The 26,827-nt window shown below is 40.7% G+C and overlaps 1 protein-coding gene across 2 annotated transcripts; it reads right to left on the bottom strand.

The window, feature by feature from the left end:
* Positions 1-15,669: 15,669 nt before the first annotated feature.
* Positions 15,670-25,642, bottom strand: LOC106603021 (transcriptional activator protein Pur-alpha). 2 transcript variants are annotated; one of them, XM_014196125.3, is made up of 2 exons: positions 25,470-25,642; positions 15,670-19,345 (listed from the first exon to the last, which is right to left on the bottom strand). In XM_014196125.3, the coding sequence occupies exon 2, from the start codon at positions 19,266-19,268 to the stop codon at positions 18,411-18,413; it is 858 nt and encodes a 285-aa protein (XP_014051600.1). In that variant the 5' UTR covers positions 19,269-19,345; positions 25,470-25,642; the 3' UTR covers positions 15,670-18,410. The 2 variants fall into 2 exon arrangements, with proteins under 2 accessions (XP_014051600.1, XP_014051601.1); XM_014196126.3 differs by lacking the exon at positions 25,470-25,642 and adding an exon at positions 19,657-19,797.
* Positions 25,643-26,827: the final 1,185 nt, after the last annotated feature.

The following is a 26,827-nucleotide window of genomic DNA, read 5'->3' as shown; positions in this document are numbered from 1 at the left end:
AAACTAACTTCTGCATTGTTCAAGACAACTGAGAACTTGGAAATCTCCGACATCTGATTTCAATGAGTTCAAGACAACTAGGAACTGGTAAAAAAAAGCCCTGAGTGGGGAAAAACGTTTTGAACGGTCATCCAACTCGGAATTCCAAGTCGTAAACTAGGGGATCAACCTGTACCACGTTGCTCGGCATTGTGATCGGAGGTAATACTTGTTTACTTAAGAGGAACGGCTTGGAAGGAACGCAAGAACCATTCTCACTATTGACAGACGAAACCGCGGCCATTTTCATTGGTGTGTGACGTCAGAGTTCAGCCTGTGGGAAAGATCGGAGTCTAGACACTGGTGTAGCAGAAACCCTGCATTCCCCTAAATGCAGTGGTGTAAAGTAAAAATACTCTAAAGTACGACTTAAGGTGTTTTTTTTGGGGGGGGGGGTATCTATACTTTAATTTACTATTTCTATTTTTAACAACTTTTACTTCACTACATTCCTAAAGAAAAGTATGTACTTTTTAGGCCATACATTTTCCCTGACACCCAAAAGTACTTGTTACATGTTGAATGTTTAGCAAGACAGAAAAATGGTCTAACACTTATCGAGAGAACATCCCTGGTCATCCCTTCTGCCTCTGATCTGGCGGACTCACTAAACACATGCTTCTTTGGTAATTATGTCTGAGAGTTGGAGCGTGTCCCTGGCTATGAGTTTGCTTAATAGAAGGAATTTGAAATTATTTATACTTTTACTTTTGATACGTAGGTATATTTTAGCAATTAGATTTACTTTCGATACGTAAGTATATTTAAAACCAAATACTATACTATACTATAATGAAACAGCAGGGAGCAGGCCTCGAACCCTCGACCTTCTAGCCCGAAGTCCAGCGCGCTATCGACTGTTCCGCAAAAGCGTGCTCAAACGGTAGAATCGATACCCGCGCTTATAAACCCAGGGTCGTTATAATACTTTTACTCAAGTTGGATTTTTCTGGGTGACTTTCGCTTTTACTTGAGTCATTTTCTATTAAGGTATCGTTCGTTTTACTCAAGTATGACATTTGGGTACTTTTTTCACCACGGCCATAATGCGAACGCCTGTCATCTCACACCTAGCCTACATCAAAAACATTTGTAACTTTCCTTTATGATTTCCACGTGTAGCAAGCGAAGTGTTTGTTGTCCAATCTACATGGCAGTAGACGAGTCAGACAGACAATATTTCTCAGAGGCGCCGGCGGCAACCCTCTTCAGCTTCCTCACCTAATTGGCTATCAAGTTCAAAAAAGTTAGGTGAATCAGGGGTGGGATGGAGAGTGAGTGCGTTGTTCAAGATGGAGAAACAAAAGGCAAGACCAAGTGGTGCACAAAAACGCCGAAAGAATCGGATCAATCTTGTGCCAAATCACATCAGCAAAGCTACTACCTCCTTCGACGAACGAAACACCATGGCAGGTGGAAACGAGTACTAGCAGCCTCCCAGTCCCGGGCCCCACAATGACAGTGGCTTTGCTCCTCTTCCTCCCCTCGAGAATAGTGACAGAGATCGACCCCCCTTCTGTGAACACTGGTAAGTCTACGAGTGATGAGACGGATAGCCGACAGCGTGGAGTCCCAAGTTCAAATGTGTCATATAAATAGGCTACCAGCTAAATACTGGATATAGCTATAGATAGGCTAGACTGCATTGTCTGTATAATGAAACAATCAATTGTGTTGATTGTAGACTGATTATATTATTTGGCATCAAGACGGGTTTTAGGCAACACACACTTTCTATCCAACCTGCGATAGAGCGCGAGGACCGCTAAGGTAGGCTATAGGCTTAAACAATATATATATATTAGTTACTGATTAGTATGCTGTTGCATGGAAATTTCATTTTACAACGTGCAATTTGTCCCACTTTAATTACTGAACAAGTGAATACATTATTACCGCCACACAGCATTCTAAATAGCAGCATTGCGACACCGTAGGCCTATAGCTTCTTGAAACATAAATGTTAGGCTTGTGAGAAAATGACGAGCACACAAAAAATGAACATGTATCCATTGAAGCAAAGATGTAGGCTACTCCATGCACTAGCGCCACATAATCTGATAGCCCATCGATAGGCAGCCGTGTAAAATTCAGAACCATGGACAGGGATCGGTAGCCTATACCCTGTGGGTGGCTATCGAATTAGATTTTATAGGGATTTTGCGGGAGTACAGATAAACCGCGCTACATCAGTGGGACCAGAGATTATAACCAAGTTTCATAGTTGGAATTAAAATTTGGAGGGGCCTTCACATGCATTTTTCCCAATAGGAAGGTCGTATTTAGGATTTCCCGACATGACGTGAATGCGGCAGTAGAGCTCTGACTTCTCCGTTCTTGAATATCACTGACGTCACGATTTGACCTCATTGTTTTTCTGGTTCCCAGTTGTCCTGAAAGCCCCATTTGTCCCCTGATTGCGCATTGGCAGAAGTGTCTGGTCTATGACATTATTAGCAAGCAATCAATCACATTTCTTAGGACCTTCACAAAGATAGTATAACTTCTAGAGACCTTATATTTCGAAAGGAAAGCCTCTAAAAGGAGTGCAGAGGTCATAATATCGGGCAACTAAAACGTTTGTGGTTATCTAATTGACTATGGCACGCCAAATTTCAAAACTCTGATTAGTTAGGCTCTAATACACAGTTAATTGGATATACAGCCTGAAATGAATACCTGCAAAATCGTGTAAATGTTCCTTATATGCCAGAATGTTGAATAAAATTACATTTAAACTAACTGTACTGGTTGTCTGAGAGGTTTGTTCTTCAGCTCCTCGAAATTTGAGACAAAATATCCACAGGAAAGTATTGTTTACATAGGTATAGAGTCCCACAGTGGAGGTGTCATAATAGGGAAATGGTTCCAATAGTTTTTTCACCATTCATTTTTCCCATAGGGAATTGTAGAAACACTTAAAATAAGGGCTGTATTTCTTGTAGGCCTGGAATCATTTACTTGTTTGACCGCTAGGTTTTATGGTTATTATACTGTGGTAATCTACAGTTGAAGTCGGAAGTTTACATACACCTTAGCCAAATACATTTAAACTCAGTTTTCACAATTCCTGACATTTAATCCTAGTAAAAAATCCCTGTTTTAGGTCAGTTAGGATCACCACTTTATTTTAAGAATGTGAAATGTCAGAATAATAGCAGAGAGAACGAATTATTTCAGCTTTTATTTCTTTCATCACATTCCCAGTGGGTCAGAAGTTTACATACACTCAATTAGTATTTAGTAGCATTGCCTATAAATTGTTTAACTTGGGTGAAACGTTTTGGGTAGCCTTCCACAAGCTTCCCACAATAAGTTGGGTGAATTTTGGCCCATTCGTCCTGACAGAGCTGGTGTAACTGAGTCAGGTTTGTAGGCCTCCTTGCTCGCACACACTTTTTCAGTTCTGCCTACAAATTTTCTATAGGATTGGAGTCAGGGCTTTGTGATGGCCACTTCAATACATTGACTTTGTTGTCCTTAAGCCATTTTGCCACAACTTTGGAAGTATGCTTGGGGTCATTGTCCATTTGGAAGACCCATTTGCAACCAAGCTTTAACTTCCTGACTGATGTCTTGAGATGTTGCTCAATATATCCACATAATTTTCTATCCTCATGATGCCATCTACTTTGTGAAGTGCACCAGTCCCTCCTGCAGCAAAGCACCCCCACAACATGATGCTGCCACCCCCGTGCTTCATGGTTGGGATGGTGTTCTTCGGCTTGTAAGCCTCCCCCTTTTTCCTCCAAACATAAATGGTCATTATGGCCAAACAGTTCTGTTTTTGTTTCATCAGACCAGAGGACATTTCTCCAAAAAGTACAATCTTTGTCCCCATGTGCAGTTGCAAACCATCGTCTGGCTTTTCTATGGCTGTTTTGGAGCAGTATCTTCTTCCTTGCTGAGCGGCCTTTAAGGTTATGTCGATATAGTACTTGTTTTACTGTGGATATAGATACTTTTGTACCTGTTTCCTCCAGCATTTTCACAAGGTCGTTTGCTGTTGTTCTGGGATTGATTTGGACCATTCGCACCAAAGTACGTTCATCTCTAGGAGACAGAACGCGTCTCCTTCCTGAGCAGTATGACGGCTGCGTGGTCCCATGGTGTTTATACTTGCGCACTATTGTTTGTACAGATGAACGTGGTACCTTCAGGTGTTTGGAAATTACTCCCAAGGATGAACCAGACTTGTGGAGGTCTACAATTTTTTTTCTGAGGTCTTGGCTGATTTCTTTAGATTTTCCCATGATGTCAAGCAAAGAGGCACTGAGTTTGAAGGTAGGCCTTGAAAAACATCCACAGGTACACCTCCAATTGACTCAAATGATGTCAATTAGCCTATCTAAAGCCATGACATCATTTTCTGGAATTTTCAAGCTGTTTAGTGGCACAGTCAACTTGGTGCATGTAAACTTCTGACCCACTGGAATTGTGATACAGTAAATGATAAGTAAAATAATCTGTCTGTAAACAATTGTTGGAAAAATTACTTGTGTCATGCACAAAGGAGATGTCCTAACCAACTTGCCAAAACTATAGTTTGTTAACAAGAAATTTGTGGAGTGGTTGAAAAATGTGTTTTAATGACGCCAACCTAAGTGTATGTAAACTCCAGACTTCAACTGTATATGGTTCGGTTATAGGCACCAAGGTAAATTTTTGTTTTATGTTGGATGTATTGGGTTTCTCTTGTCAATAGCTATTTAACCAAGCACGCCATGACAATGACAATTGTAGATTCTGTACGAGAGGAGAATGTCGAACAATCACCACACCTTTTTTGTGTGAATTTTAGATTTTTTTTAGAAGATTGAAATCTGAATAGAAAAATGAATAAGTGACATTCCCCATCCTCCGCTGATTCCCTAGCCCAATAATGTACTAAAGGAGCATTACGCTCAGGATCCCTCATCCTTGACCCATCCTCCTCTACTTTCCTCACCGCCTCAGCATACGACACCTTCTGTACTACTCTGACTCTTGCCAACTCAACCTGCCTCTCTTACACCGGACACTTCCGATTCCTATCAACATGGGCACCCCTACAGTTGACACACACACACACTGCTCTGTCCCATGCCCTCATGCACACTTCCCAAATCTTGGAATCTCCGTTACACACTGCTGCAACATAACCACAAACATGGCACCTGTAACACCCATCTGCACACTTCATGCTACCCAAGAAATCACTCCTTTCAATGGCGCCCTGTTCCTAAGAGCAAAGCAAGAAACAGCTCTTGAGCCAAGTCGCGTGACACAGAGCGCCCGATCCCTCTGGTCAGAGGAAACACAAACAAATATCACAAGGCCTCTACGAGTTACCCTCACTGACTCAACTGCACCCAACTCCTTACTCATCCACCCTGAAACCATAAATGGATCCGCCAAAAGCCAAGGATCCATTTTCTCCCAAAACGTCACTCCTCCTACTCCTCTTTATCATGTCCATCAATACAAGGCTCGGACTCTGAGCTCTTCGCCACACCTTCTACCTCCATTAAAATCGTCCTCGTTCACTTCCATAAGTCGGTCTCGCGTACTTCTTACTCTGTACAGTCTTCTTCGACACCCCATCTCCCTTTATAATCGCAATTGTCCTCAATTTTAAACTCTTCTTTCCTCACTCTCTTCAACGCCTTTTTATCTTTCCTCTTCCATTCCGCACGTTCGGAACAGAAGGCTGCGTCCTCCAGCTTAGGTAGAGGCAGTGCGTCCCCACACTCATAACAGAAGTTCCTGTACTTCCCGCTTGTCTCTGCAGCCTTTTCCCAGTCGCTCAACACCGACTGACCTGAAGCCATTTCGTCGATCAACCATCACCAACTCTGATTCATTTTACTATATGTATTTTTACATTATGGTGCCAGTGCCAAGGATAATGACGACGAAACTGTTGATTTCACCAGAGTTCCGTCTATTTACAGAGATGTACGTGGTTATCAAAACGTCACGCCAGTGTAAGCCTACACGAAACACAGCCCTTATTTTAAGTGTTTCTAAAATCCCCTATAGGAAAAACGCATGGTGGAAAAATGATTGGAACCATTTCCTTGTTTGACCGCTAGGTTCTATGGGTATTATGACTCATACTGTGGCCTTCTATAAGATAGCCCTATGGAGTTTAGTTGGGATCATCAGTAAATTACACAATGTACAGTGCATTCGGAAAGTATTCAGACCCCTTGACTTTTTCCACATTTTGTTGCATTACAGCCTTACTCTAAAATTGATTAAGCACATTTTTCCCTCATCAATCTACACACAATACCTCATAATTACAGACCAAAAAACCCAGAAATACCTTATTTCCGTACGTTTTCAGAACCTTTGCTGTGAGACTCGAAACTGAGCTCAGGTGCATCTTGTTTCCATTGATCATCCTTGAGATGTTTCTTCAACTTGATTGGAGTCCACCTGTGGTAAATTAAATTGATTGGACATGATTTGGAAAGGCATACACCTGTCTATATAAGGTCCCACAGTTGACAGTGCATGTCAGAGCAAAAACCAAGCCATGAGGTTGAAGGAATTGTCCGTAGTGCTCCGAGACAGGATTATGTTGCGGCACAGATCTGGGGAAGGGTACAAAAACATTTCTGCAGCATTGAAGGTCCTCAAGAACACGGTGGCCTCCATCATTCTTAAATGGAAGAAGTTTGGAACCACCAAGACTCTTCCTAGAGCTGGCTGCCCGGCCAACCTGAGCAATCGGGGGAGAAGGGTCATGGTCAGGGAGGAAACCAAGAACCCAATGGTCACCCTGACAGAGCTCCAGAGTTCCTCTGTGGAGATCGGAGAACCTTCCAGAAGGACAACCATCTCTGCAGCACTCCACCAATCAGGCCTTTATGATAGTGGCCAGACGGAAGCCACTCCTCAGTAAAAGGCACATGACAGGCCGCTTGAAGTTTGCCAAAAGACACCTAAATGACTCTCAGACCATGAGAAACAAGATTCTCTGGTCTGTTGAAACCAGGATTGAACTCTTGGGCCTGAATTCTAAGTGTCACGTCTAGAGGAAGTCTGGCACCATCCCTATGGTGATGCATGGTGGTGGCAGCATCATGCTGTGGGAATGTTTTTCAGCGGCAGGGACTGAGAGACTAGTCAGGATCGAGTGGCAGATGAACGAAGGAAAGTACAGAGAGATCTTTGATGAAAACCTGCTCCAGAGCTCCCAGGACCTCAGACTGGGGAGAAAGTTCACCTTCCAACAGGACAACGACCCTAAGCGCACAGCCAAGACAACGCAGGAGTGGCTTCGGGACGTGTCTCAATGTCCTTGAGTAGCCCAGCCAGAGCCCGGACTTGAACCTGATCTGACATCTCTGGAGAGATCTGAAAATAGCTGTGCAGCGACGCTCCCCATCCAACCTGACAGAGCTTGAGAGGATTTGCAGAGAAGAATGAGAAAAACTCCCCAAATACATGTGTGCCAAGCTTGTAGCGTCCTACCCAAGAAGAGTCAAGGCTGTAATCACTGCCAAATATGCTTCAACAAAGTACTGAGTGAAGGGTCTGAAGACTTATGTAAATGTTATTTTTCTGGTTTTTATATTTAATGATTTTGCAAACATTTCTAAACCTGTTTTAGCTTTGTCATTATGGGGAAATGTGTGTAGATTGATGAGGGGAAAAAACCAATTCAATACATTTTTTAAATAAGGCTCTAACAAAATGTAGGAAAAGTGAAGTGGTCTGAATACTTTCCGAATGCACTGTACATGGGACAGTATTTTAAAAGGTCAGTAGCTCCACATTTTTATGACTTAATCTCAAACCCACTATAAACTGAAGAAATCCATATACAAATATTAATAATCGTTTAATTAGACAACTAACAGAAAAATATTGTCCCATTTACATTATATATAACCCCAGGGATATGCTATCCAACATCAAACCAATTTTGCCACAGTCGCACACCAGCAGGCTGAAGCTAATTAGCAAAAGAGGTTGGTTAGCACTAGCTAGCCTAGGAGACTTAGAGACACAAGATCTGATTAGACTGATTTTAAGTTATCTAGAAGGGTGAGTGACTGTAACTCTGTACTCTTTTGGCAGAGTGAATGTACAAAATGCTTGCCACGTGTGAACACACAAACAGACACATTAAAACGATTTGTCAAACACCTATTGAAAAAGTGGCAATTGGCAAGACTATAGTTGACGAAGGAGGCCCAGGAAAAACTATTAACTAACTGAAAAATATTTTTCATTTCAGTTGGCTAAAATGAGATGACATTCTGGACAAGAGTTTTTGGAGAGAATGAGAACTTTTCCATGATAAGCACAATTATACTGAAAAAAATATTAATGCAACATATAGTGTTGGTCCCATGTTTCATGAGCTGAAATAAAAGATCCCATAAATGTTCCATATGCACAAAAAGCTCTTTAAATTGTTATGCACAAATTTGTTTACATCCCTTTACATTTCTCTTTTGCCGAGAATATCCATCCACCTGACAGATGTGGCATATCAAGAAGCTGATTAAACAGCATGATCATTACACAGGTGCACCTTGTGCTGGGGACAATAAAAGGCCACTCTAAAATGTGCAGTTTTGTCACACCACACAATGCCACAGATGTCTCAAGTTTAGAGGGAGCAGGAATGCAGGAATGTCCTCCAGAGCCATTGCCAGAGAATTGAATGTTCATTTCTCTACCAGAAGCTGCCTCCAAAGTCATTTTAGAGAATTTGGCAGTATGTTCAATTGGCCTCACAACCTCAGACCATGTGTATGGCGTTGTGTAGGCGAGCAGTTTGCTTATGTCAATGTTGTGAACAGAATGCCCTATGGTGGCGGTCGGGTTATGGTATGGGCAGGCATAAGCTATGGACAACGAACACAATTGCATTTTATCTATGGCAATTTGAATGCACAAATATACCATGAAGAGATCCTGAGGCCCATTGTGAGTCCCATTTTGCATATCTGTATTCCCAGTCATGTGAAATCCATAGATTAGGGCCTAATTTATTTATTTCAATTGACTGATTTCCTCATTAATTGTTACTCAGTAAAATCAATGAAATTGTTGCATGTTTTTGTTCAATATATTATACAAATTGTAATTCGTAACATATCAGACGAAATGGGTAATGAATATCCACAAATGAATACATACCATATGAAACGTAACATATCATAGTAAATGGAGTGTATGGGATGTATGTTATGAACAGGTTGAGACCAGGTTGGTTAGATACACTTTTCATAGCCAGGTTCTGTAGCCAAAGTAGTATTCTCCCTCTTTTCCTCAGAGAAAACTACTGGGCAAGAACTGGTTGAATCAGCTTTGTTTCCACATCATTTCAACCTCAAAAATACATGCGTTTACGTTGAATCAACGTGGAGTACTGATTGGATTAGCAAAAGTCATCAATTTAAGGGAATTGTGCCTTTTTTTCCACCCAACTTTTAACCTATATCCAATGACATGGTGACATTTTTGTTGATTTCTCGTTGAATTCACGTTAGTTGACAACTCAAACAAATGTAAATCAAAACTAGATGTTGACCTGATGTCTGTGCTCAGTGGTTAGCCATTACTGTTCAAAAGATATGACCCACAATACCGGCGCTATACGTTTTTTTGTTTCTATCGTGCATTAGTGGGCCACATTTTACATTCATAAAGTATATCGCTGGCCATTCTAAGACTAGGATAACTTGCGGTCCGTTTGATAAGGCAACACCTTGTTCAGTCATGTTACCTCATTAGCTAGCTATAGTTAATAATCTGGGGCGCGTTCAGGAGGAAGCAACGTTTTGGAACGTTCAGATAGAAATGTGCTGTGTAGAACAAACATACCTCTGCCATTTTAAATAAGGAATAATGTTGGCTCTATTCATGGCTTTCTATCTGCAACGTTCGAGAACGTTTTGCAACTGAACGTGGCCACGCTAACATTAACAGTAGCCTATATGCAAACATTTGGTGGCATGAAAAAAGAAAACACACTATTTATTGATTAAATCCCTCGTGCTACAACACTATATCTGACTGGGTAAATAACTTTATTTTGAGTTAATGTGACTCACACTTGAGCACTTGGACCAGGACTCGAGCACTGGGACTTGGACTTCAGCCATAGACTCTTTACTCGACCATTGGACTTGGACTCTGACTCGAGCACAGCGGACTTGGGACTCGATTCAGACTCGAGGCAGAGATTCGACTACATCACTGGGCGAAACAGTCATTAACATTTTCGTGTGAATATTCAAAAATCTGCATAAAGAAAATATATACATTTACCCACCAGTGATGCTTCCACCAAACGGACTTGTTACAGATAAAACGCAGTGCGTGATGACGTGACACACAAAATGTACTTTTTTGTTTAAGTTTTCATGTACCAAATAAAAATATAAAGTTCAATGTGTTTCCATCACATTTTCAACTCTATTGATAGTTTTGTCACAAAAACTGTTGTGTTAAATAGCAAATGTGCCCACTCTGGTTTTGGCACCTGCGCTCTAGCCAACAACATATACAGTGCCGGTAGGCTGTGAGGGTAGGATAGTCTACATGATAATATTTGCATTTGTCAAACAGCAGTTAAGCATCAATCATCATGTCACTAGAATAAGACATTTGATATTTATTTGGAAAGGAACATCGAGCTTATCTCTTTGCACTTTCACCACCCTGTGAAGTCCATCATAACTTGTCATCTGTAGCCTAATAAACTGCATGGTTTCCGAGTAATAGTGGGAGGACCACACACCATATCATCATTTGACTCTAAGTTTACTTCTATATGATAGTTAGTATATCAATATTTGCGCATAAATGCGTTTCCACCGCCATTTCTCGCATACTTAATTTTACCAACACAAAACGATCCAGCCATGTCGAACGTACAAATGATCTGTTGGCATTTATAAAATTGTACCGAGACTTCCTGTTTCCATCACAGCTGGCAATATTTTTTTATATGTCATGACTTTACTGTGGATGGGAGTGACGGAGTGATGGAGGTGCCACCTATAGTATACTACTTTGCCATCTGGTGATTGCGCTACTCTCTCGCTCTCTCTCTCCTCTCTCTCTCTCTCTCTCTCTCTCTCTCTCTCTCTCTCTCTCTCTGCACTTGTATGTGTCTGTTTGTTTTGTATGTAATATATATATATATATACATATATGTGGCTGAATTATGAATTTATTTTCTTATATATTCTTATAACCAGGTTTCCATCCAACCTTTTTATGTGAGTAAAGTACTTTTTATTTTTTATTCGCTTCAAGCCTGACGGAAAACAGCAAATTTGTCAGTAAACTTTCCAAATGTCGACAAAACAAAACAGCTAGACAAGGTGGGATATTTTTTGTGATGCGACAAATGGAGATGGAAACACTTATGCACAAATATCGATATAATAACCATCATATCGAAGTAAATTTGGAGTCAATTAATCGACCTGTTTTGTCCATATTAATCTCGTCATGTAGGCTATAACCGCACTGTATCTGGAGCTGTTGGCTAATGCGCAGAGTGGATCCATTTGCTATATAACGCATTTTTTGTTGTTGACAAAACCATCAGTAGAGTTGAGAATCCGATGGAAACCCTTGTATTTTGTATTCAATACATGGGAATTCAACTGCAAAAGTTATTTTTATGTGCACTACGTCATCACGCAGAGACTTATCCTCAACAAGTCAATTTGATGGAAACATATCTCTGGTAGGAAAATGCTGATATTTTATTTATGCACATTTTAGAATATTTTGCATGAAAATCTGTTGCCAATTGGATGGAAACATAGCTAGTGTTTGTCATATTTCTGCTGTTGGGAAGAGAATAGGATATGTTATTAAAGGAATTATAGTTAATATGTTGGTAAGACAAGGTTATGTATGTTTGTGCACATGGAAGACAGTGATTTATGTTTACTATAGGTTAATGAGGGAATACAAATGTAATGTGAATAAAATGAAAGGGCATTTAGTTGACGCAAATGACCCACTGTTTTCGTCATTTAACTAGACCAAACCATTATTCAAATGACAAATGTGACTAAGAATGAATGATATTTATGCCAAAATGACTAAGACAAAATCTAAAAAACAGTGCCAAAATTAACACTATTCTATAGCTACAAAAATGGCTGCGCTGCATGGTAGCTTAGAAAACAGCGCCCCCTGTCAGGCATATAGGGTTAATACATATCATTTGTTACGACACATCCTCTCACCTTGCGATTGCATTTCGATTGGACCATTTCATTCACCATTATTTCCCGCTCATATGAAAGTTAAATTCCAATTGTTTCCAAAACCGTATCGCAAGCGAGGCATATTTGTGTTAAGACTGAGCGTTTGAGCAGCATTGGTTCATTTCTCTCACCCAGCAAAAAGGGACGTGGAATGACTATTTTGATGCAGTTGAATTTGAGTTATGATAAGGGCAAGGCTTTGCAATTCATCTACCATTTACATTTGCCATTATGATATCGCAGCAAATATGGAGGTAGCCAGATTGGGAGTTTCACCTGGGCAGGGCCCTGTGATTGTCAGTCCGACAGCTTAAACATTAAACCAAGAGGCTCAGGCCTCTTGTCTTGTCGAGGTCACTGCTGTACTGAGCATGTCTCCACAAGTCCATCGTGCTGTCCCGATGGGACACTTCAATGGCCTCCTTGCACTTCTGATTGGTTCAAAACAGTGAGTCACCAAACATGAGACACCCATGTCACTATGAAGATTGTGGATTGGTTAGATAGAGACACATGCTGGCCAAAAGCACAAGCTGACTAGTGCCAGCACAACACACAACATACAGTGAGGGAAAAAAGTATTTGATCCCCTGCTGATTTTGTATGTTTGCCCACTGACAAAGAAAAGATCAGTCTATAATTTTTATGGTAGGTTTATTTGAACAGTGAGAGACAGAATAACACCAAAAAAATCCAGAAAAACGCATGTCAAAAATGTTATAAATTGATTTGCATTTTAATGAGGGAAATAAGTATTTGACCCCTTCTCAATCAGAAAGATTTCTGGCTCCCAGGTGTCTTTTATACAGGTAACGAGATGAGGTTAGGAGCACACTCTTAAAGGGAGTGCTCCTAATCTCAATTTGTTACCTGTATAAAAGTCACCTGTCCACAGAAGCAATCAATCAATCACAAGATTGTAGACCTACACAAGGCTGGAATGGGCTACAAGACCATTGCCAAGCAGCTTGGTGAGAAGGTGACAACAGTTGGTGCGATTATTCGCAAATGGAAGAAACACAAAAGAACTGTCAATATCCCTCGGCCTGGGGCCCCATGCAAGATCTCACCTCGTGGAGTTGCAATGATCATGAGAACGGTGAGGAATCAGCCCAGAACTACACGGGAGGATCTTGTCAATGATCTCAAGGCAGCTGGGACCATAGTCACCAAGAAAACAATTGGTAACACACTACGCCGTGAAGGACTGAAATCCTGCAGTGCCCACAAGGTCCCCCTGCTCAAGAAAGCACATATACATGCCCGTCTGAAGTTTGCCAATGAACATCTGAATGATTCAGAGGACAACTGGTGAAGGTGTTGTGGTCAGATGAGACCAAAATGGAGCTCTTTGGCATCAACTCAACTCGCTGTGTTTGGAGGAGGAGGAATGCTGCCTATGACCCCAAGAACACCCATCCCCACCGTCAAACATGGAGGTGGAAACATTATGCTTTGGGGGTGTTTTTCTGCTAAGGGGACAGGACAACTTCACCGCATCAAAGGGTCGATGGACAGGGCCATGTACCGTCAAATCTTGGGTGAGAACCTCCTTCCCTCAGCCAGGGCATTGAAAATGGGTCGTGGATGGGTATTCCAGCATGACAATGACCCAAAACACACGGCCAAGGCAACAAAGGAGTGGCTCAAGAAGAAGCACATTAAGGTCCTGGAGTAGCCTAGCCAGTCTCCAGACCTTAATCCCATAGAAAATCTGTGGAGGGAGCTGAACGTTCGAGTTGCCAAACGTCAGCCTCGAAACCTTAATGACTTGGAGAAGATCTGCTAAGAGGAGTGGGACAAAATCCCTCCTGAGATGTGTGCAAACATGGTGGCCAACTACAGGAAACGTCTGACCTCTGTGATTACCAACAAGGGTTTTGCCAACAAGTACCAAGTCATGTTTTGCAGAGGGGTCAAATACTTATTTCCCTCATTAAAATGCAAATCATTTTATAACATTTTTGACATGCGTTTTTCTGTATTTTTTTGTTGTTATTCTGTCTCTCACTGTTCAAATAAACCTACCATTAAAATGATAGACTGATCATTTCTTTGTCAGTGGGCAAACGTACAAAATCAGCAGGGGATCAAATACTTTTTTCCCTCACTGTATATCACTCTGTAGTATACTGCAGTAGACTTGAATGAATTTGTCATCGTAAGAATCATATATATTGCCACTGTAGCAGTGCTGAGTTTGCCCTCCTAAAAGTAGGCCACGTGGCCATTTTGGGTCTATGAATAATGAATTTGGCTAAACATACTGGGCAGGCAATGTAAATGCATACCTGTACCAGTGGAAGCTGCTGAGGGGAGGACAACTCATAATAATGGCTGGAACGGAGCAAATGGTATCAAACTCATGGAAACCGTGTTTGGTGTATTTGCTACCATTCCATTAATTTCACTCCATCCATTACAAGCCCGTCCTCCCCAATTAAGGTGCCACCAACCTCCTGTGACCCGTACCTTTCTTTGCATTATATTTCAATGTTTACATTGCCTTTGCATCTCAAATAACAGGTCTTGTGTTCGAACACCAGCCAGAAAGGAATTTGCTTGACCTTCAAGCTCGGATGACCATGGGTAGCCTACGTCAAATGCGAACCTACACAAGTAGTGAAGCTCTTGAACAAACAGTCTTTAACACTGGAGATTGTAAAAGAGTAATCATAACCTTGTGATGCCCTTTCTTTAGAAGTAGTGTTTTATAATACATAATCATTGCTAGTCCTGAAGCTTCTCATAACTCGAAAAATATGAAATCAGTAGCATATTTTAGTCTCTCCACTGGCAGTGCAGGTGGTGGTTGCTCTAGTAGTCCAGCAGTGAACAAATATCTTCAAACATCTATAGATTTATGCACCCTTCGGACTTCCAAATCGCACATTGATGTCAATGGGAGGTCCGCACACACATTTGAGTTGTATGCAGATTGTTAGGACTTTGACATACAGTATTTGCAGTCAAATCAGGTGGTTGTGAGCTCATGACATGGAAACGTAAGACCCAATAAGCTGCTACACAAGGTGGTTGAACGTCGAGCTGTGAGTGTTGGTGTCTAAGTCCTTGTTTGGCAAAACAAACAAAAAAAGAGAGAATCCTTCTAGGATCAAACACAAAATGCATATCAAAAAAGCACTGCCTACCGTATAAGCAATTTTTACATAGTAAGTAAAATCAATCACAAACATGAAATAGGCCACATGATACAGTATTATCTGATGGAAGAGCTGCAGTGTTTCTGGAGGTTACCAATATCCATAACCCAAATAGACAGTGAGTAGAAAAACCCTGCCCAGTTTGGCAACCCTACATTGCCATCTCTTACAGGAGAGAACCTCATGAGAAAAAGCACATACATATTGAAGATACATTTGTCAGATGTGGGTCAATTAAAATTTATTAAAACTGTATTCAAATTTGTAAAATGTACATAAATGATATTCGATGCATCGCCACCGAATGAGTTAACCCATCATCCTCTTTGAAAAGGGAAGCAACATAAGAGAGAAAAAAAAGATCATTTCTAACAAATATTGGTCAGACATTCCATCCAGTTAGGAAAGCAATGTGCTACAAACAACCACTGAAGACAGGAGTTAACCACACACCTTCATAAGTATCGTACTGGTACCAAAGCACCATTTTAAAGCAAATCAGGAAACATTGCTACATGCTACTTTTCCTTTTCACCCAAACTCAACATATATTCTCAGCCCCTACAATCAGCCTACCCCCATCACTTCCCTCTTCCCAAGCCAGAGGGAGAGATGAGGCCCACGAGACAGACAACACTATTCCTCATCCTTAGCATGTTAGTGTGAATGTTATGGCGTTGGCTGTGCCCCTCATCAGGCAGAGTTAAGCTTTGCTTTGCTAGATTGATTTCTCCTCCCAGACCTTTAAGTGCAGATAAAGGCATATAAAACCTTGAAGAGAAATAAACATGGAATTCAGCCACATGCTTTCAAATATTAATCATATATTTAATTGATATACATATATTGCCACCATTGGCACATAGGATATTGCACACAGTAATGAAATGTTGCACTGAAAATAAAAAATAAAATATCCTCTGTGAGCAAAAAAAACATTCAAAATTACAAATAATGTGGAATAACATTTGAAAAGTTCAAACTAAAAACTAAAACAAAATAAGACATGCTTACTACTCCCCTGTAATTGAGGTCTTTAGCAACTTACAAATGACACATTACTGCCCAAGTCGTAGAACTACACACAGAAACGATCACAAAGGGGGGCTCCAACAAGCGTTCTGAATCCAGTCCACAGTGATGTTCCCAATCAGCCACTGCTCTCCGCTCCACCTCACCGGGCTTGGGCCTGTGAAGAGCAGGTTTCTCCGCATCGTCTTCTGGGTGACCACCCCCTTCCATGCTTACATGTAGGCCGATACCTGGACGGCTTGGGGACGGGAGAGGTTGGGGAAGGAAGGTCGCAGAAAACGCTTAGTAATTTGCCCCTTTACTTTAGGGTTCTTAGTGAACCCTTTAGCACCACGAGTTATGCTGTGGCGGGGGGGGGGGGGGGGGCAAGTCATGATCCAAAGCACCAGGCCAGCATGTAAGCATGCGGAGTGTGTAAGGCACCAGGTTGTTTATATGTTGAAGAGGACGCACCCATTTGGGTATCCTTAATACCAGTAGCTCCAACCAGGTGGGCTCAAGGACAGTTAGGCCTGTTGCTTTTCACTCCATTCAATCTGCCAAGTGATCTTTTCACTGAATACTAAGGAAAATTTGTCATGGTCTGATTATTGTCAGCTTCTTCGGAAAGAACTGACAGGGTTTATAAAACTCGATGAGATACCCAGAGTCACACCAGCATTCAAGCTAAAGAGTTGAGCATTGGCAGGGATGAAAACCAGCTTGGAGAGGTCCTTGAGCCACAGTTGTTGGAAAACCAACATTAGGCTTTGTACAGGTAAACATGCAGCAATAACACTCACTGGTACCTTGGCATCTATTGGTTGACTGATATTTTCTGTTCCTTTTGTGAGTCAAATTCCCCAAGCAGAAAACCTCTGTCCCATAAGTGCTGACATTGACGTACATTTCAGTTTCACAAAACCATGCTTTACTTTTTCGTCTCGGCACTCAATAGACCACGAAGCCAATTCGGTGGTGCTCGCAGGGTTGAGTGCTCTATATTACAAAATGTGCCGTTCTCGAGCACTTGTCATGTCATTTGCTGCATGTTGTCACCGCACTTAAATCTAAGACGAGTACTTTTTTCTTTGATTTTTTTTTTAAAAAACACATCGCATGACAACGAGACACAAAGGTAGTCTATAGTATACCAATCCGCATGACGACAATTTCAATTTCAAATAGAAGTTACAACATTAATAATCCTTTTGAAGGTATTCATGTCGAGTTCCATTGACCAGTTCAATGTGTTCTGAGTTTGATGCAATGCATTGCACAAAAGAGTGACCACTTTTCCCTTGCATGACATTGGCTCTGTACCTTTTTCAGACTGCATGACATCTAAACAAAATTCCTATGCAGGCCTAGCCCTCATACATGTATGATTTGTGTAAACACATCTCTACTCACAGGTAAAGGTAAATAGGGTGGCAAGTACACAATGATAACCCTTTAAAAGGTTAAAAGGGTTTTACATTTTGGTTCCAAAAAAAAAAAAGAAGAACTAAAATATCTGATTTGTGCTGAAGTCATTAGCTCACATGAAAAGGACTTTCTATAACTCGGCAATAATTCCATTTGAAAATTGCAAACACTTTTTATAATAGCTTTAACGTGTACAAAAGTTATTGGTTAATAAGGGAAATAAACACTCAGTTCTTTATCATCTGTCATCAAGTAGGAAACACGGTTCATATATAATGTTATTACTTTGTTTAGCAGCCGCTTACTGTATTAATGGTGGGTAAGTGGGTAACATCCAGCGATGGGTGACAACATGTCTTAACTGTCAGTTTGTGTAGGTTTCTTTTTTTGTGGGTGGTGCTCCCTTGGAGTTAAACAATTACAGTTAAATCTTTAGATCTCTTTCTTTTTACAGTAAAGTTTATTATAATTTCTCTTTTTGTTATTTTGATTACTTTTTGTTGTTGTTGCATGTTTTCGCGCTATATCAATCCTCGTCCGCATCATCAACATGCATCTCCTCTTGCTGCTGCATCTCACATGCCCTTTTCTCCCGCTGTTTCTCCTGGATCTTCTTCATCTCCTCCGCGTATTTACAGAACGTATTCCCAAATTTGGACCACACTTTGTAGGGTACCGTGATAGAGTTGCGGTATGTTGGCTTCACCTCGCTTACCCTCATGAACACTCCGTACTTATTGGAGCCCACGTCGAAGAAAAAGCGTTTGTTGTCCACTGTCAAGGAGGTCCCCTCGGGCAACTCCGCAGGTTCATCATCTACTCCGTAGTCGTCAATGAGTTTGGCCAAAGCGTCACGAAACTCAATAAGTCCCTGGGCAGGAAGAGCAATCGTCTGGCCTTGCGTGGATCCCAAACCGGGCCCCCGGTTCACCGTCTGTCGAATCCTCAGAAACCGGCCTCTCTGGTTCTCTTTCAGATCCATGTAGTACTTCCGATTCTCCCGGACCAAGAATTCGCTTTTAAGTGCTCGCCTCGGCTCATCCTGTACGATGTCCGGATTGCTAGGACCTAATTGGGCATAATGTTCGATGAAGTCCCCTAAGTAGTCACGGAACTCTACTGCCACTGACATGGAGAGAGTGAGGCGGCTCTTGTTTCCCCCGGCCCCGACTTCGGCTATCTTCAAGAAGCGGCCTTTTGCGTTCTGCTTCACGTCCAGGTAGAACCGTTTGTTTTGAATGTCAACCCGTTTCGACGCCAGCTCTTGCGTCTCGTGCTGCAGCCCAGAAGCCGAGCCCGCCCCTCCTGTCACTGGGTGCATGGAACCGACGCCCGGGCCCGTGGCTGCTCCTCCCTGCTCACTTCCACTGTCTCTGTCCGCCATGATGCTGCCTGCCTGCCTTCTCCCTCTGTCTACTGCAACCCCACAGTCAGCCAGCCACGCCACCACTCTCGCGAGATCTACACAGAGGGAAATACAAGAAGAATATCTATCGAGACGGGCTCAAAGTGGAAGTTCTATATTATCCTTTAGGCCTAAATTACAATCGTGGCGCATTAATAAAAGGAATTGCCTATTTACATCACCGTTTAAATGCTCAGGCTATTCTGTGTGATGCAAGCTTACCACTTCAAACCTGAAATCGAAGTTATTATTTTGAGTATCAAATTGGATGAAGTGCAATCCAGAAGTGCAGTAAAACTTTGTATTTTACTTGAATCGTCTGCGTAAAACATTAACGCGTAAAACCGTATACGTAAAAATGGCTTACCTTTGCTAATGGAAAAAACATTTCGCCCTATTATTCCTCAATAACGGGTTATTACAAGGTTACGGCACTGTTTGGTATTGTCTGTTATGTTTGCGAATGTGTTGTGTGTATGCCTAGCTATGTTTTTATGATGCAATGGGAAAAGATAGTGTCAAAGCAGTGGGAAAAGGGGTGAAATAAAAACGAAGAACTCTGTTTCCCACAAGCCATACATAGAATGCTGACAGCTTATGGTGGCTTCAATCCAGTCCAGAGGCTCACATTGAAGGCAACATTTTACATTAGGCTACATGCGTTATTAAGGTTGCCAGTGCGGCGTGCAAATACCTGCACCATCTATTATACTTAGCTATTGGGTTTCACACCAATTATATTTCACGCCTTGTTAGTCTATCCAATGTAGGCCTAGTAATTGACCTTCACTGTTACCATCTGAAAGCCTCGATTCGGAAGCCTGTGCCGCTTCCCTATTACAAGTATTGTGAGAGAAACACCTATTTGGAAACAAAATACAAGAACGTTGTCTGCACAGGCACAGGTTGGTAATGACCTAAAAAAAAAAGACCACAAATCCTACGGCTGCTAGGTTTAATAAAACGGTCTGTTGATTTAAGTGTCTCGGTTTGGCTTATATATTTTCGTTTGTGTATACAGTTGTCCTTACCAACCTTTCCTGTTTCGACCTTGGGCTGATATGATTCAATTTAAGCCTAGACAGACACGCAGTCATGGTAATAGGGTGAGTCTTTCTTTCATACTCCTGTCTATGTAGTCTACTTAGAGAACCGTTCCCATTCGTTTTGTTAGGCCTGCCAAATAGACAGTAGATCCTACCAAATAGAGTATTTGTTAGGCCTACTAGAATATAGGCTACATGTCATGATTGAGCACTTTTGTGATACATACTCGATTCTCAGATCTATAGGCCTAGATCTACATTGATCAAATGTTTTTCTTTGTAAATTAAAGCCAATTCTCTTGATTGAATACGAAAATAGTAGGCCTAGTGATCTCACGAGCTCCATACTGCACAAATCACTTCGTTCATTTCGTTTATATTTTAATTCAACTTAACATGTCAAATTTACATACATATGATAATTGACATTACAACATTATTTTATTTTTTAATGGAAGTGGTTAAACTGGTAGCCAAAAACTAGATATGTAGGCCTATAGCCTATTAATTAGCTTATTATTAGCATATTATTATCCTAGTCGTAAAATTAAATCCGTCCGTCCAAATGAACAGCCTTCAGAATTGTGTTTTTCGGATGTTATCTAAATAACGCATCTATTTACAGGCTAATTGTCTTCTAACTTTTGGGAATTAAAAAATGTGCAATTATATCTAGTTCATCGTTAGCCTATGTAAAATAGCATGTTTTTTTCAAACAAAAGTAACAATACGTCGTGTGTAACCGAATAAAAATGTTTAATCCTACATAATTATGTTTGCTGAATAATGTTATTTTCTATTGTATTTAAACTTTAAAATGTACGTTCCTTTTTAATGAGGGCATCATTGGTGAAAAATAGCTATTGCCATTGTCAGCATGTAAGGGAAGTGTTAAACTGTGTATTTGTCCCAAAAAATGCTAACGTCATAGCGATTAGCGTTGCAATAAAATAAATGTGTATTAGAATAGAAGAAAACGCATCCAAATAAGTGTAACTATTATGGGACAAAAACAATTGGAAGGAATTCAATTGATCTAATATGTCGATTATAAGATGCTAATTTGATTGTTAAGTTTCTTCTTATTCAGATGAAATTTAATACGTTAATATATGACCACATACATCTTCGTTTGATATGCAGGATGTTGATGTTCTCCAGAGGAAGGAAGAAATTGAAAATATGGTGTCTCAATGCGCTGGCTCTTTGAGGCCTATGGAACTACCGAAAATCTATTAAGAAATAAACAGATTCAATACTTCCATTTTCCAGTCTAGCCCACATGCAGGCCATCGAATGATATACATTGATCGTTCTGGAAATGTTCATTTTGGCAATATATACCTGAATGTCAGTGTTGACTATAGGCCTATAGCCTACTCTGACACAATTCATTTGAAAACTGAAACCTGGGTGTCTGAGCATTGTAGGCCCATTGTCAACGAGACAAATATTTTCATTTTAAAAGTGACGTTGACACGAGCGGTAGATGCACCTTAATGTAGCCTAAATAGTATTATTCCTGAATAGACTTTGCTTTAAAGTGTTTTTCATTTGGCTTCATACAGCCCAAATACATTGGTTATTTTTTCCACATTGCTGGACAGATTTTGTGCAACTATTCATTTATTTGTGAAAGTGGAAAATAGCCCTATTAAATGAGAAGTGTCACAGTTGCTCGAGGAAAGTAAGAGTATATTACGGAACATTTGTTGAAAACAATGATAGGCCTATCTGAGACACCACGTTTAAAAACGTTATCGTAGCCTACAAATTGTTTACAAATGTGTCAACAAGACTCAAAGGTTTAAGTGAAAGGTGATATTGTATACGTTCAATGTTTTAAGAAGTGGACCGATGGGAAACTTATATCGAAAAGGAAACGGTCATGTTGCTGAAAAACACTGCTGTAATGCTTCAGTCTCATTTGCAACTTACTAGGACCCAGAAAACGTTCGTAGAGAACCGCTCCAACCTATAGGCGAGTTATTTAACAACAATAGAATTCCATGGCTATATGATCGTGTTTAGCTTCTCTCTCCCTCGTCCGTCATTTATTGTATGTGATTCTATCCTTCGAATAAGTTATCCCACTGCCTCGTTCGGGATTCACACATCAGACTATATTGTGCTAAGGTAAGATGAAAATGTGTAGCTGATTTTGTATTGAGCCAACAAGAGTTTAAGAACATTCACGTTTTATTTATTTTCCCCCTAAGTTTGTATTTTCTGCATCCTCCTTTGGCATGGCAGCTTTTTCTCTCTCTCTCACACACACACACACACACACACACACACACACACACACACACACACACACACACACACACACACACACACACACACACACACACACACACACACACACACACACCTTCCTTAAATATTAGGTTGGTGTCCTACTTCCACTTGTCCTAAGAATGTTTTCATGGGCAAAATTATTTTTCTTAACTTGTCTTCTTTATGAATCCAAAGATTTTGAACTGTGATGGACAAGAACATTGGTTGAATGGTCCCTTGATATTTTCTTATTTGGATTCGTGCTTTTGACCATCCCCACAACAGGATGACTTGTCTTCATGGGCACAAGGGTGAAAGAAGCAGAAGAACACAGAAAACAGATCCACCTCTGAAAATAGAGGAATGTTCTGCATTTTCTCACTCAGAAGCAAATATTATACTAATTAAGTCTTAAGGCTATATACATGCATGTTTCATGAAGTAAAGTATCTCTAAAATGCAGTTTGAAAAGTTTGTCCCACCTTCCCTGGAGTCATATTTGCATTTTCATATGCCAGTATATGTACATTTTATTTTGTGTGTTCATTTTGGATCATTTGTCGATGTTGTAGATCAGTTCATACACATTCTTTGATCTTTTGGCTCATTTGGCCCAGGATGCTTATTCCAAAACACACACGATCAAAAGCAAAGTTTGAATACTCTAGAACAAGGGGTGCTCAACTCTTACCCTACGAGGTCCGGAGCCTGCTGGTTTTCTGTTCTACCTGATAGTGAATTGCACCCACATGGTGAACCAGGTCTAAACCAGTCCCTGATTAGGAGGTGAACAATGGGGAAAAAGCAGTTGAACTGGCTTCAAGGTCCAGAGTTGAGTTTGAGAGCTCTAGAACATGTCCAGCAGTCTCATAAAACACTTCAAAAAGGTGTCATGTCAGTAAAAGGATTGCCAAAGGATGATGCAGAAAACACTGACTAGGCTACAGGGCTGTGAATCCATGTGACAACACTGTCATTTCTCCAGGTAAAATAGCCTGTTTGTTGTAGAGGTAACCTATGCTACACTCTTAGAAGAAAGGGTTCCAAAACGGTTATTCGGCTGTCCCCATAGGAGAACCCTTTTTGGTTCCATGTAGAACCATGGTCCTACCTGGAACCAAAAGGGTTCTACTTGGAACCAAAAAGGGTTCTTCAAAGGGTAAATCCATTTGAATTGAAGCACTTTTTGGCACCATCCCTTTTGATTTAAACAACTTTCCATACATGTTTGCCCATCGAAAAAGTGGTTTGAATGTGACTTTGTAGACCTTAATGTCATGACATTCAGGAGATAAAGGTGCTCAAAGTTGACCCATTTTGCATACCCTACCATACCATGAGACATCCATGTTTTCATCACTGGAAAAGATAAACGGTTGAGTTTTGATATAATTTAAAAGCTTACCAACAGTGCTGTCAAAATATGTAATAATTTCTAGATGTATTTTTTATTCGTACATTTTTAACCTTTAAATGATCTAAAAACGCGTAAATGCTGATATTTTTCATATTCACATACGTTTTAGCTTAGATCCTACTTTACATCCTCTGAGGTTTGTGTTGCTGTTCCCGCCATCTGTTGGGACTCAGCATGCTCTTGAATACATTTCAAATCATAGAAATAGGTCCATTTTATGAATTCTCTATGCAATTTAGCTTGTAGGTTACACTATTAAAAATGTAAATTGTGTTGAAATGTTTACTTCTAATTACTACCATAAATATTGGCGCTGGTCCACCCACGTTGAATGTCAACATAGAATAGACATTACCATTTATTATCAGTATTTCTATTATTTGAATAGGTTTTCCATGGAGGACTGACGGTATAATTTAAAAAAGATATTCCCATTCAGGTCAACATTCTCTGATGTGTGGACTGTCAACCATCTTCGTGGTACCATTTGAAAGTTGACAGTTCAACGTTATTCCCATTTTAATACATTTATCAGCCAAAACATGACACCCACCCTTAAACGATGGCGGGCACAACACAAAACCTCAGAATTATGTAAAATAGGCTCTAAGCTACAACATAGGCGAATATTTACGAGTTTTTAGATGGATCAAATTGACGTGAAAGGTAAAATAAAATGTTACATTTTCAATTAATCTTTTTTCTCTCGAAATTATAAAAAAAAGTTTGTAAGCTTTTAAATGATATACATCTCAACGCTTTATTTTTTCCAGTGATGAAGACATGGATGTCTCTTCCCACTGGGCACACTCAAGTTGGGGATCAACGTTGTTTCCACGTCATTTCAATGAAATTACGTTGAATTGACGTCTGTCCCCAGTGGGATGGGATGGTATGCAAAACAGGTCAACTTTGAGCACCTTTATCTCTTGAATGTTTTGCCATTCAGGTAACTTTCTGAGCCCTTCTACAATGTATGGAAAGGTTTGTTCAAATCAAAAGGGGTGCTATCAAAAAGTGATTGAATTCAAAATAATTTACCGCAAAGGGTTTCTCCTTTGGGTACAGCCGAAGAACCATTTTAGGTGCTAGATATCACCTTTTTTTCTAAGAATGTATGACTCAAACCCGAAGGCGCTATATAAGTTGTCAGTCTCCATAGGCTTCTGCAGACATGTCTTATACGCTGCTGTCGATTCACTGCAGTGCCGGTTGTCAACATGGCTTGATTGGCAACACTTTCGATATTATCGGAAACCTCGTCCATTGTGTTAAGGCTGCCAAATGTCCACTGCTGAGGGAAATCGCTTGCAAACCGGGGGCACCGATTAAGTGAGAGGATTGCAGTAATGAACCCAATGACATGTACATAAACCCGTCGTCCTCTTCCCATCGTCACAGACCTATTAACGTGCAACAAGGACAGGCATATCTTACCCCGCTTAGTCTGCAGGCAGAGCGCCTGAACAGCTTCGGCGTAGTCTCGTAGCAGACAGAAACGAAAAATTAAAAGGTGAATAACTCCTTGTAGTCCTACTGTCAACACTATACAGTGGTGCTGCCTCACTGATTCGCCGCTTCACAAGATGGAAAGAAACAGCGAGTCGTGGCATGGAGAGGGACGCACGTAGCCTACAAATTTAACGCCGCACGCTTGTCCTATGATGTCAGCACGCTCAGTTACTGGGTGAACTGCAAGAGGCGTGCGCCTCGCACTGTTTATCTCTAGAAATTGCAGTTTAAGATTTCTCAAACCCGCTAATACCTTCTCGATACATGTCTGAAGAGAACCACAAGCTGGTGTTGCTTCTTATACCAAATCGATCCCTCCACTACAAAAGGCATTTAGTCCTTAGGTCAATTTAATCGGAAACAATATACATCGTAATTCATTGAACACACCTTTTAAATTAATTGAACACATTTTTATTCATTGAAAACCTTGTAGGCCTAGATGTGTAATTTGCTCTTCTGGGGTAAAATAAAGGATGGTATCGTTTCCCTGCGCATATCCCAATCACGTAGGCCTAATAATGTAACTTGGGTGAGGTTGTAGGTTCTCTTTAGTTGATCGTAAGATAAAAACCTACCTGTTTATCCTGAAAGTCAGAGACGTTATACTCCTTATATTATTTTGTGTGGGGAGCAAGTATTACATTTTCCTAGAAGATTTGTCATATGACAAGTTAATTAGCCTACACGGGCGGTAAGACTATTCTGGGTGGTGGTTACATTTAAGTTGCAAGGAAAATTTATTTTCATTGGTATATTAAATATATAAGACAACAACTGAAGAGACCACTTCAAAGAGCCTCATGAAAGGGCAGGTAAATTGCCTCTTCAGTTGGACGTGATGCGGTCTCAGCACAATGGACAGCGCCATCCTGCTCGCCTATCTCGTGCATTCCATGTGAAGCCCAAAAGCTAATGGGCCATTTCTCATGTTCATCTAGCCCTTTCGTTCGTTGGCCTATTTGTTGTAGAACCTGTGTCAAACTTTGTCAATGGTGTACATGAGAGTTTCTGAAGGAGGGATGGGGCGATATGAAAGACAGACCTGGCCACTGGGCACAGACATCCTTTCAACGTCTATTCCACGTCGGTTCAACGTAATTCCGTTGGAATGACGTGGAAACAACGTTGATTCAACCAGTGTGTGCCCAGTGGGTACATTTCAATACGACTTTGTGTTTTGTTCATTGGCGGGTCAAATAAAAATCTCTTTTTTTTATGTTGTCAGAGCAGATGCAATAAACGTGTTTTTTTATGTGATAAAGTGGGTCAAAATAGTAACG

This window comes from Salmo salar, chromosome 04, assembly GCF_965601325.2.
Source record: "Salmo salar chromosome 04, fSalSal1, whole genome shotgun sequence".
In the NCBI taxonomy this organism is placed as follows: Eukaryota; Metazoa; Chordata; class Actinopteri; order Salmoniformes; family Salmonidae; genus Salmo; species Salmo salar.
This window is presented reverse-complemented; position numbering and strand designations above follow the sequence as displayed.

What these genes read in the sequence shown, in the direction of transcription:
- LOC106603021 (XM_014196125.3), bottom strand. Translation starts at nt 19,268, where the DNA reads ATGGCGGACAGAGACAGTGGAAGTGAGCAGGGAGGAGCAGCCACGGGC.